Source organism: Hylobates moloch, unplaced genomic scaffold (genome assembly GCF_009828535.3).
Source record: "Hylobates moloch isolate HMO894 unplaced genomic scaffold, HMol_V3 SCAFFOLD_10, whole genome shotgun sequence".
Lineage (NCBI taxonomy): Eukaryota > Metazoa > Chordata > Mammalia > Primates > Hylobatidae > Hylobates > Hylobates moloch.
In genome coordinates, this window is record NW_026652285.1 from 6,187,681 (window position 1) to 6,200,761 (window position 13,081).

At 38.7% G+C, this 13,081-nt stretch overlaps 1 protein-coding gene across 3 annotated transcripts in view; it reads right to left on the minus strand.

Moving 5' to 3' along the window:
• USP32 (ubiquitin specific peptidase 32) overlaps positions 1 to 13,081 on the minus strand; it is a 236,296-nt gene that overhangs the window by 86,035 nt on the left and 137,180 nt on the right. For all 3 annotated transcript variants that reach the window (XM_058445883.1, XM_058445884.1, XM_032162872.2), the window contains 4 exons: positions 7,246 to 7,377; positions 5,346 to 5,453; positions 1,876 to 1,991; positions 1,308 to 1,370 (listed from right to left, as the gene is read on the minus strand). In XM_058445883.1, the coding sequence (XP_058301866.1) occupies positions 1,308 to 1,370; positions 1,876 to 1,991; positions 5,346 to 5,453; positions 7,246 to 7,377 (419 nt within the window). The remainder of the gene's footprint in view (positions 1 to 1,307; positions 1,371 to 1,875; positions 1,992 to 5,345; positions 5,454 to 7,245; positions 7,378 to 13,081) is intronic.

Sequence of the window (13,081 nt, forward strand, 5' to 3'; positions counted from 1 at the left end):
GGAGGATTGCTTGAACCCAAGAGGTCGAGGCTGCAGTGAGCCAAGATCCCACCACTGCACTCTAGCCTGGGCAACAGAGCAAGATCCTGTCTCCAAAAAAACAAACAAACAAAAAAAAACAAAAGAAGAAATTTCTTAAAAGAATAGATGTACTGGCCAGGCGCAGTGGCTCACGCCTGTAATCCCAGCACTTTGGGAGGCCAAGGCAGGCAGATCACTGGAGGCCAGGGGTTTGAGACCAGCCTGGCCAACATAACGAAACCCCATCTCTACTATAAAAATGCAAAAAAAATTAGCCGGCATGGTGGCACACACCTGCAGTCCCAGCTACTTTGGAGGCTGAGGCAAGAAAATCACTTGAAGCCGGGAGGCAGAGGTGGCAGTAAGCTGAGATCCTGCCAATGCACTCCAGTCTGGGTGACAGAGCAAGACTCTGTCAAAAAAAAAAAAAAAAAAAAAAAGAGAGAGAGAGAGAATATATGTACTATCAGATTAAGAGGAAAAAAAATTTCCATCATCTCAGATATCCTTATGGTTGTTCCTAATTAATCTGCACACCCCTGAAATCACTATTCCAACTTCTATTACTATTTGTTAGTTTTGCTTCTGTGTTCTTCAGCTTCATATAAATGGAATCACACAGTATATATTCTTTTTTGTTTGACTTCTTTTGCTCAATATAAGATTAGCCTTACCACAACTTAGTCAAATGGAAGAAACACAGATGATAGGCTATAGTTGTCAAGGGCTGTGTCTACATAATTCTTATAAATGCTTAGCTTATAATAAATGTTTTCACATACAGTTTCAGAGTTGCTTAAAGATGGAATGGCTTGGCTGGGCACGGTGGCTCACGCTTGTAATCCCAGCACTTTGGGAGGCCGAGGCGGGCGGATCACGAGGTCAGGAGATCGAGACCACGGTGAAACCCCGTCTCTACTAAAAATACAAAAAATTAGCCGGGCGTGGTGGCAGGCGCCTGTAGTCCCAGCTACTCGGAGAGGCTGAGGCAGGAGAATGGCGTGAACCCGGGAGGCGGAGCTTGCAGTGAGCCGAGATTGCGCCACTGCACTCCAGCCTGGGCGACAGAGCGAGACTCCGTCCCAAAAAGAAAAAAAAAAAAAAAAAAAAGGATGGAATGGCTCTCTTTGGAGATAACTTGGAGGTGTGGTGTTTTACCCGCAGGTCCAGATAAGTACTTGGTAGGGAGGATGCTAAAGAGATTCAAGTATGTATATAAGCGATAGATCCCAAATGGAGTACATGATATTTTTAGAAAAAGATAAATTAGTTCTATCTAGACTCACCTTTGTGGTGTCATGTGCATTCAATATGCCTTCTACAATGTCAGAGAGATCCATATGTAATTCCTTTAAAAACAACCCAAAGGAGTAATTAGAAAACAGTGGATATACTTTTAATTTTGTTATTCAATGGCTGAAGTATATTGAGCAAGATTTGTTTTGTTTTTCTTGTAGAGATGGGGTCTCCTTACGTTGCCCAGGATTATCTCAAACTCCTGGGCTAAAGTGATCCTCCAGCCCTGGCCTCCCAAAGTGCAGAGATTCCAGGTGAGAACTACTGCGCCTGGCCTTGCTCAAGGATTTTTATAATTACCACAGATAGATTCTCATATATGATTAAAAATTAAGATAACTTTCCTATGGCTTCATTCTTATTTTATGTAGTTCAGTTTAAGATTTTCTAAGCCAAACTCTCTTCCCAATTTTGCATCTTCAGCTATAAATATTTTGAGTAGCATAATATAGTAACTAAAAGCAGTAACAAATTATTTTATGCTTTTAAAGAAAATGATTCCTTCCAATTTCCCGTTGGAAGTTTATATGCAACAAGACATACACAATCATAACTTACAGGAATATCATCAGTGCGGTTGTCCTTCCAGACTTCTAAAAGTGCAACCACCATGTCTCTCAGTTCAACCCTGGAGAGAACTCCATCACGGTCAACATCAAATACCTTGAAGCAAACTAATGAAAAGAAACTCTTATGGAGGAAAATTATTTTTGTATTCTGAGGTATAATATATTTTACTAGAAGTTGCTCTTGTATAATTACTTAGTTTTTTAAGCAAGTATATGTATTCTGGAACAGTTCTCACCTGTAATAAACTATATTATATCAATTATAGTCCTCAGAAGTTGTAGGACTTCCTGCATATCATGAATCTATATCTCTAAATCATTATTCAGATATAAGACCCTACCCTTCAGCCAAATCTAAAGCTAAATGCCTTACAAACTGTCAAGAAAAGGCGAAGTTACTATACAATAAATATTACAATACCTTACAAGTTTTTAGGAAGTAATGCAAGCCCCTAGGTTAATTTCTAATATTCAAAATTGATCATTGCAGAGTTGTTTCTTGTTCTTTTTGTTTGTTTGTTGGCGATGGAGTCTTGCTCTGTCGCCCAGGCTAGAGTGCAGTGGCATGATCTCGGTTCACTGCAACCTCTGCCTCCCGAGTTCAAGTAATTCTCCTGCCTCAGCCTCCCGAGTAGCTGGGATTACAGGAGCACACCACAACACCCAGGTAATTTTTTTTTTTTTTTTTTGAGATGGAGTCTCACTTTGTTGCCCAGGCTGGAGTGCAGTGGAATGATCTCGGGTCACTGCATCCTCTGCCTCCCAGGTTCAAGCAATTCTCCCGCCTCAGCCTCTGAGAAGCTGGGACTATAGGCAAGTGCCACCATGCCTGGGTAATTTTTTATATTTTTAGTAGAGACGGAGTTTCACTGTGTTAGCCAAGATGGTCTCGATCTCCTGACCTTGTGATCAGCCCATCTCAGCCTCCCAAAGTGCTGGGATTACAGGCGTGAGCCACTGTGCCTGGCCAACTTTTATATTTTTAGTAGAGATGAGATTTCACCATGTTGGCCAGGCTGGTCTCAAACTCCTAACCTGAAGTGATCCACTGGCCTCGGCCTCCCAAAGTGCTAAGATTACAGGCATGATCCACGGTGCCAGGCCAGCAGAGTTGTTTGTTGGCTTAAAATATCCTATTTACGGCTGGGCATCGTGGCTCACGCCTGCAATCCCAGTACTTTGGGAGGCCGAGGCAGGCGAATCACGAGGTCAGGAGCTCGAGACCAGCCTGGCCAACATGGTGAAATCCTGTCTCTACTAAAAATACAAAAAATTAGCTGTGCGTAGTTGCAGACGCCTGTAATCTCAGCTACTCGGGAGGCTGAGGCAGAATTACTTGAATCCGGGAGGCGGAGGTTGCAGTGAGCCAAGATCGTGCCCCTGCACTCCAGCCCAAGAAACAGTGTGAGACTTCGTCTCAAAAAAAAAAAAAAAAAAAAGAATCCTATTTATATCAAGAATCATAAGCTGATATAAAGACAGTCCACTTCCATGTTACCTTTCCATTATAACTAATGTACATTCAATCTTTTTTTGTCAAAAACAATTTTAACTCTTTTTTTTTCTTTTTTTTGAGATGGCGTCTCTCTCTGTCACCCAGGCTGGAGTGCAGTTCTCAGCTTACTGCAACCTCCGCCTCCTGGGTTCAAGCAATTCTCCTGCCTCAGCCTCCCGAGTAGCTGGGACTATAGGCATCCACCACCATGCCCGGCTGACTTTTGTATTTCTAGTAGAGACAGGGTTTCACCATATTGGCCAGGCTGATCTTGAACTCCTGACCTTGTGATCCACCTGCCTCGGCCTCCCAAAGTGCTGGGATTACAGGTGTGAGCCACCGTGCCAGGACTTTTTTTTTTTTTTTGAGACACAGTCTTGCTGTCTCCCAGGCTGGAGTGCAATGGCACAATCTTGGCTCACTGCAACCTCCACCTCCCAGGTTCAAGCAATTCTCCTGCCTCAGCCTCCCAAGTAGCTGGGATTACAGATGCCTGCCACTGCACCCAGTTAACTTTTGTATTTTTAGTAGAGACTGGGTTTCGCCATGTTGGCCAGGCTGGTCTTGAACTCCTGACCTCAGGTAATCCACCTGCCTCGGCCTCCCAAAGTGCTGGGATTACAGGCTTAAGCAACCATGCCTGGCCAACAATTTTAACTCTTTAATGAAATTCAAACACAGCATGCTAAGAATTAGAACACCAGTGCTTTGCTATTTAACTCCAAATGAATCATTCTAGTTTAACTTCCATTAGTTCATCAGCAAAAAAAGAAATTAAAACAAAATTTTTTTTAAGACAATAATTAACTTCAATGGAAATGCAGAGCTGGGCATGGAGGCTCATGTCTATAACCCCAACACTTCGGGAGGCTGAGGTGGGCGGATCATTTAAGGCCAGAGGTTCGAGACTAGCCTGAGCAACATAACAAGACACTATCTATTTAAAAAAAAAAAAAAAAATTAGCCAGGCATGGTAGTACACGCCTGTAGTCCCAGCTACCTAGGAGGCTAGGATGGGAGGATCCACTGAGCCCAGAAGTTCAAGGTTACAGTGAGCTACAATCACACCACTGCACTGGACTCTAACTTGGGCAACAGAACAAGATCCTGTCTCAAAAAAAAAAAAGATTTTAGCTTCCTCATCTAACAGTAAATTGTAATGGAAACAACCAAGCCAGCTTGAAATAGTGGTATAACAACAGGGAATAAAAAAAGAGATTTGAATTTTTAGTTGAAAGATTGTTTCATATACCTCCATAATAGAATTATGGCTATTAAATCAATTGAGCGCATCACAGTACAACAGTACTAAATACCATAAAAATATTGAACACCACACCCAAAATACGCAACATTTGGGAAGATTTATTTTAGAAAGATGTGGAGATAATGACCCCAGTAAATATATTTGAGTTAGGTTCCAATTAAATGTAAATGCCTGCATTTTTACAAATATGGTTAAGATTTAATAATGGAATATATTTATGCTTACAAATTATGCTACAATATTTTAGTTAGGTTAAAAAAATCATTTTAGTATTCAATAAAATTAGTTTTGACCATAAATTTTCTTTTGCCAATGAAATATTAATCTGTGCCAGTGGATGGAAAATGAGTTATGCCTCAACTTATGTAAGACACAAAATTCTACCAGAAAAATATTTCCTAAATGTTTAAAATTTTCAGTTACATCATAGCTGATCTGATTCATTTATCATGAATTACAAATTCTTCAGGAAAATCAACCCCATTGTTAATAGCAAAGATCCCAAACTATTCCATAGTAAAAAAGAAGAGGTGATTGATTCCTTAGAGTGACCTCAGTAAAACCCAATGAGATTAATATTTGCTAATCTGACAGTTATAAAAATTCAAGCCTTAATCCATAGATAATTTTACATTGATGAAAACTGATTTTCTCTCTACATAGTTAGCAATTTTTTGACAATGTTTAACACACTCACATTTTTGTCTTTCAGCCAGGGGTCCCCTGCAACAGGCTGATAACCCACAGGATATCTCCTTAAAATCTATGTGATTGTCACGATTTTCATCAAAAGCATTAAACAAACCTGTAAAATAGGAAGAGACGCCATAAATCACAGCCAAGCTTCCTAATGTTAATAATGACATGTTTACAAAAGGAGGAATGACTTTTTCCCATAAACTGACTGAATTTTTTTTTAAGTTTATTAGTAGTTCCTAATGTTTCAGGAAGTATCTCTTTTCTCTTGGTATAATTATAACTGAAACTTGTGATCATGGCAGAAAATACATTACAATTCTTTAGTGTTTGGTTATGTCCATCTATATTTATCTTACATCATTTTTAATGGCTAAAATGCCTATATATTTTTGAAGTCAATAAATAAAAATTAAAAACCAAAAAAGGTCAGAAATTACAACAATTATCCTTACTTAGAAAGACTAAGAAGAAAAAGGGAAAAAAGAAAGAAAAATTGAACTGCTTATTAAATGAATACTCAAAGATACACTATGGTATCATTAATAAGCTCCCATAAAGCTCTTTCATGAGGCAAAGGAAGATACACTATGCAACATAAGAGAAAGAAATTCTCTACTACAGTGTCTCTTTGTACTGTTTAATCTTTTATACATGAATATTTTTAATTTCACAAAGGGAATTTATAATCTAATCCTGTGGTTTTTAAACATTTTGTAAAAAAAAAGAAATGAAATAATTTTGTTTCCAAATGAAATGATACATCAATCCCAATTCTAAAAAGGTAAAAACACAATGCACTGTTGTTGAAGTAGGTAGAAACCCAGAGCCCTATCTGCCCTGGCTCCCCTGACAAGTACTTCCGAAGTACTCGAGAAATTTGAAGAATACAGATAGTATATTCCAAGAATCTAACGCAGTGCCCTCAGTTTAGGGATTAGAAAACTAAAGCTCAGAGAAGATTACATGATTCGCCAAATATAAGTTTTAAAAGGTGAGAGCTGGAAGCAGAACCCAAGTATTCATATTCAAAATATGATTTTTATGATGTGCTCACAATTATTTTTTGTACTCTCTATTTTTAAAAAAGTAACAGCAGGCTGGGCGCAGTGGCTCACGCCTGTAATCCCGGCACTTTGGGAGGCTGAGGTGGGCAGATCACCTGAGATCGGGGGTTCAAGACCAGCCTGACCAATATGGAGAAACCCTGTCTCTACTAAAAACACAAAATTAGCCAGGCATGGTGGCACATTCCTGTAATCCCAGCTACTTGGGAGGCTGAGATGGGAGAATCGCTTGAACCCAGGAGACAGAGGTTGCAGTGAGCCGAGATGGCGCCATTGCACTCCAGCCTAGGCAACAAGAGCGAAACTCTGCCTCAAAAAAAAAAAAAAGTAACAGCTCTAAGTTTAGAGCTAGAGAGCACCTCAGAGATGGTCTAGTCCAATAGTTTCTTTATCTTTTTTTGGAGGGGAGCATACAGCAATGGAATCTTCTTATGTAAAAGAAAAAAAGTAGAGGCACCCTACTGGAGGAAGAGATGTGGTCATGTGTGGAAACATGGAGCTCTGCCCATTCAGTGGCCACCATATGACTCCAGGCACTAGCTGCTAATGCACCTTACTGGAACACAGTATCACAACCACTGCCTTGGTCAAACACATTTTATACACGAGCATGCTCGGGTGCAGAGAGCTAAACTGATTTATGCAAGGTTATAACAGGTAGAATATCAAGCTCAAGACTATAATATTAATTCCCATTCATTTTTCCCCACTCCATTAAACCTGCAAACATATGAGAAGATGGTTTCTTAGAGTTAAAATGTATTGGTTACAAATACGAGATGGGCTCAGGTATGTTTACCAGTGCACATATGTAGAAAATTGAATGATTCCTACCTTCACTTAGAGATGGACGAATAGGTGGTGAAACCAATGGGCCAAATGTCTCTAAATCAAATCGTCCAGTCCGGGATTGAGCCTTCAATAACCAATAGCGTTTCTCAAGATCAATGATGTCTGATTCCTCCACTAAGGGTCAAATCAAAAAAGATGATAAAACCTCAGAATTCTCTTCTCAGGAGTTCAGTTCATCCTGATAATATATCTTCCACAGATATATTTCAGTTTCACAATTCAATTGCTAAAAAATAATCACGACCAAAAACAAAACTGAAATTTATTATATCCAAAATGGTAGGAAAATTAAACCAAAATGAACAAAATGAGGCTTTAAAACAGAAAAAAGAAATCTACAATTCCCCATTTAAGTAGGCTGTTAAATCCAACATTTAAAATAAAAATTAAGCTATTTCTTTTGGGTTTCCCACACCACTTTTACCTGTACTGATTTTTTTTCTTTTTTTAAGAGATAGGGTTTTGCTCTGTCACTCCCAAGCTGGAGTGCAGTGACACGATCATAGTTCCCTGAAGCCTCAAATTCCTGGGCTCAAGCCATCTTCCCACCTCAGCCTCCCAAGTAGCTAGGACTACATGGGCACGCCACCACATCCAGCTAATTTTTAAAAAGCTTTTTGTAGAAGTGGGGTCTTGCTATGTTGGTCAGGCTGGTCCCAAACTCCTGGTCTCAAGCAGTCCTCTCACCTCTGCTTCCCAAAGTGTTGGGATTATAGGTGTGAGCCACCGTGCTCAGCCATTTTTGTTTATTTTCAATCTCTATCTTGGATTTAAAGTTTCTATGTACAGCTTCTCTCCTGGCTAGACTGTAAACATCATAATGGCAGGATCTATGTCTGATTCATCCTGTCAATACAATTAATGACTTACATATTCAATACTTATTGAATAAATGAAAAAAGTCAGTGGTGACAAAGGAGATGGAGTAGGAGTCCCTATGTGATAGCAATAGCAAAGCCATGAAAGCACGAACACCTTTCTCTCCTCATTCCTCAGAATATACACCAAAAATCGTAAATAGGCTCTAAACCATTTTATCTGTGTTTGTTTTTCCTCCAAGGAACTAAAGTAAAATTTAGAAAGCATACATAGGACATTTATTCTCAACTAAACACAGGAACCAAAGTCATCCTGTTAAAATATAAATCTAGAAATTTCAAATTCTGTCTATAATGGAGTAACTAGCACCAGACTTCACCTCCTACCACAAATGACTAGAAAACTGTACAAAATATATAAAACTATTTCTATAAATTAGAGAATAAGCAGCATAGAACTGTGATCCTTGAGAGAGAGGAAACAAATAAGGTGAGCCCTTTCATTGCCCTGGATATTTTCCCCAGTCACTTTCCAGACCTAAACAAGGGATGAGTACTGTAAGCAGAGAGATTTCACTAAGTTAAGAAGATAGGTTGGAGGTAAGGTAGCTGAAATTTGCAAACCAGAGTACTGGAGAGGAAAGAGTTATGCCAAGAAAAGGCTCCAGAAATCTGCACATGTGTTAGTGTTACTGAGTTTTGGCAGAATAGTAAGCTGTGCATACATGAAGTGAAATACAATGAGGCTGGGCTAGGTACAAATACTGGGAAATTTGTTTTGTTTTGTTGTTGTTTGAGACAGAATCTCGCTCTGTCGCCCAGGCTGGAGTGCAGTGGCGTGATCTTGGCTCACTGAAACCTCTGCCACCCGCCTGGGTTCAAGAGATTCTCGTGTTTCAGCTTCCCAAGTAGTTGGGATAACAGACATGCACCAGCATGCCTGGCTAATTTTCGTATTTTTAGTAGAGATGGAGTTTCGCCATATCACCCATGCTGGTCTCAAACTCCTGGCCTCAAGTCATCTGTCTGCCTCGGCCTCCCAAAGTGTGGGGATTACTTACATGCATGAGTCACCGCACCCAGCCCAAATGCTAGGAAACTGTAAGCTAAAAAAGTCCTAGAGCTTATACAGGGCTGGGAGATGTCTGAGTTGTGACCAGCTGAAGTGGAAACACACTGTTGGACATTGGGAGCATTTGTGAACTCCAGAGGGTCTCTACTTAATAAACAGAGAAAAACTAACTCTAGAGTAAAGGCTACTCTAAACTTGTCCCAACAAAGCTTACAAACAATCCTGGAAAATATGGTGCTGATCCACAAGTAACTTAACTGCCTATCAAAATAAAACACAAGTTCCTTTTTAAAGAGAGACAACAATCCAGATGCTCAGCTACATAAAAATCCACAATGTCTATTATCCAAAGAAAACATGAAAGTAGTAGAAAAATATGACCCAAAATCAGGATTAAAAATTAGTCAATAGAGGGCTGGATGTGGTGGCTCATGCCTGTAATCCCAGCACTTTGGGAGGCCGAGGTGGGTGGATCTCTTGAGGTCAGGAGTTCGAGACCAGCCTGGCCAATATGGTGAAACCCCCGTCTCTACTAAAAATACAAAAATTAGCTGGGCGTGGTGGCAGGTACCTGTAGTCCCACCTACTCTGGAAGCTGAGGCAGGACAATCACTTGAACCCAGGAGGCGGAGGCTGCAGTGAGCCAAGATCGCGCCACTGCACTCCAGCCTGGGGCAACAGAGCAAGACTCAGTCTCAAAAAAAAAAAAAAAAAAAATTAGTCAATAGGAAAAGACCTAGAAATAACAGATGATGTAATTAACAGGCAAAGCTTTAAAATATCTATTGTAAATATCTCAGGAATTAAAGAAAAACATGCATATACAAAGGAAAGAAATGGCAACTATAAAAAAGTATCAACTGGAACTACTAAAGATGAAGAATACAATATTTGAAATTTAAAAAAATTCCCTAGAGGACTTAACAGCAGATTATAAACTAGACAGGAAAGATTAGTGAATTTGAAGGACAAGCAATAGAAACGATCTAAATGATAGCATAAAGAGGAAAAAGGCTAAAAACATATTAGAATCTTAGTGACCTATAAGATAATATCAAACATACATACAATTGGGATCCCAGAAAGGGATAGGCAGAAAAATATCTGAAAAAATAATGGCTGAAAACTTTCTAAAATTCATGAAAACTATATTCCCACAGATCCGGAAGTTCAATGAACCTTGTGTTAGAAAACTCAAAACCCTAACAAGGCAAGTCATAATCAAACTGGTGATAAAGAAAAAAATATTAAAAGGAGCAAGATGGGGGAAAAACACATTACAAACAAAAGAACCAAGATAATAATTTATCTCCAGAAAAAAAAGCCAGAAAACAACAGGGAAGAAGTACTGAAAAAGAAAACAAAATTGTCAACCTCCAATTCTGTATCGTGAAAATATTCTTCAAAAATAAATTCAAAGTACAGATTTTTTTTTTTTTGACAAACAGTGGAAATAGCAGAACCACACCAAAAGGACTATTAAAGGGCATTCTTCAGACAGCAGGAAGACCAGTTAAGTATCTATGTAAACAGAATAAGGCTAACAATGTTACTTCTCTGCCTCAAAATACTTCCCCATGATACCTGCATGGCTTACTCCCACAACTCCTTCAGATCTTTCCTCAAATGTCACATTCTCAGACCATCCAAACCACACCACCTTCAAAGATATTGCTCTATCCCTCTTCCCTGCTCTACTTTACTCCATAACACTTATCAACTCTAATATAACATTTATTCGTTTTGTTTATTGAGCATCTCCCCTAACTAGAACATAAGCTTGAGGGCAGAGTTTCTGGTATGTTTTGTTCCCTGTTACAGTCTAACACCAGAATAATACCAGGCACATTTTGAGCACTCGATAAATAAGTTTAATGAATAAATGAGAAGTATTGGCCGGGCACGGTGGCTCACACCTGTAATCCTAGCACTTTGGGAGGCCAGGGCAGGCGGATCACCTGAGGTCAGGAGTACAAGACCAGCCTGGGCAACATGGTGAAACCCCATCTCTACTAAAAATACAAAAATTAGCGAGGCGTGGTGGCATGTGCCTGTAATCCCAGCTACTTAGGAGGCTGAGGCAGGAGAATCGCTTGAACCTGGGAGGCAGAGGTGGCAGTGTGCCGAGATTGCACCACTGCACTCCTGCCTGGACAACAGAGCAAGACTCCATCTCAAAAACAAAACAAAAAAAAGAATTATTTGTTGAGCTGTTTTATATATACATACACACACATACCCCCACACCCCTCTTCAGGATAATGCTAACTGTGATAAAAGATAACAATTAGTACCAGACATGACCTTGGCATCTACTAACTTTCATTTATTTATTTTCTTTCTTGTTAGGTCAGTTTAGCAAGGTAACTTTTAAGTTACCTGGAAAGATAAGAACAAAGTTCCCTAAATTTCCAGGGCCTTCAAAGCATTTGATATTTTTTTTTTCCAAGACGGAATCTCACTCTGTTGCCCAGACTGGAGTGCAGTGGTGTGATCTTAGCTCATTGTAACATCTGCCTCCTAGGCTCTAGCGATTCTCCTGCCTCAGCCTCCTGAGTAGCTGGGATTACAGGCACCTGCCGCCATGCCCGGCTAATTTTTTGTATTTTTAGTAGAGACCTTGTCTCTATTTAAAAAAAAAAAAGTATGGAGCAATAAAGATAAAATTTTCACAGAGGAATATACACTGTGTCATATAGTTTTGCTTTTTAAACTAAGTAACTAATTCACTAGATTGTAATCACCTGATGGGTCAATGTTTGCAAAGGTCCAATTACTTTGGAATGGGATCTAATTTTTAAAATATATAATGGCTGGGTGTGGTGGCTCACACCTATAATCCCAGAACTTTGGGAGGTCGAGGTAAGAGGACTGCTTAAGTCTAGGGGTTTAGGACCAGCTTGGGCAACATAGTGAGACCCTGTTTCAACTTTTTTGTAATAAAATAAAATATATAAAACTCATACTAAAGAATGTTGTTTTCGTTTTTTAATGCTGAAGTATCTACTTCAAATATCCAGATAACTGAATTTATTTAAAAGGAGAGAGCATTTTAAAATTTTAGCAATAGGGAGAACAACAAAGGAATCTGATATATAAATTGAGATTCCTAAATAAGATGTCTGTCTATTTATGATGCTAAAAAAAAAAAAAAAAAAAAAGAAAAAGAAACCTCTTTCGTTCCTCCAGAGAAACACTAGCTTTTTCAAGTCCTAAACTCTTCCAAGTAGTAGATCAGCATACAAAAAAATCTAACCCTGAAACGAAAGGAGGAAGATAGCAGTCTTGAGGATAGAAACTGTTCTTATTTCTATACTTCTCAGTATTGAGGATATAATAGGTGTTCAATAAGTACTTCTGATTAATTGGTGTTTACATAATACAGTAAATTGAAACACAGAAAAGTCATATTAACTGTGATTCTTTTTTTTTTTTACTTTGAAAACTATGTTTATCAATCTCCTCAAAAAACACAATTTCTTTGCTGAAGCAGAAATGTGGAAAGACAAGTAAAACATATTTACAAGAAAAAAATGATCAGATTGGTCATGGTCACCAATGAAAACCATCCTTTAGTGCTGACTTTTAAGTGTATGTGATCTGTTCATTTTCTGGATATAGACTGCACAGTCCTCAATCAAACATTTGTCAAAAGCAAACTAGATTTTATATATATATAGTAATGATTATATATAAAGTAGATTATACATATATATTATTATTATTATTATTACCAAACATTTTACATGAATTGGCAGCTAAATTGCTAGGAAGAGGGAGTTTAACCTTATTTTCACTTACAGAAGTTTGAAGCAGTAATTTCAGTAGTTACTCTCTATTTGCGATGCATAAGTCACTATGAAAACTTATAGTCTATTGGCTAAATAAGAATGAATTTATCACCCACCTATAGGTATAATTTTTTCTG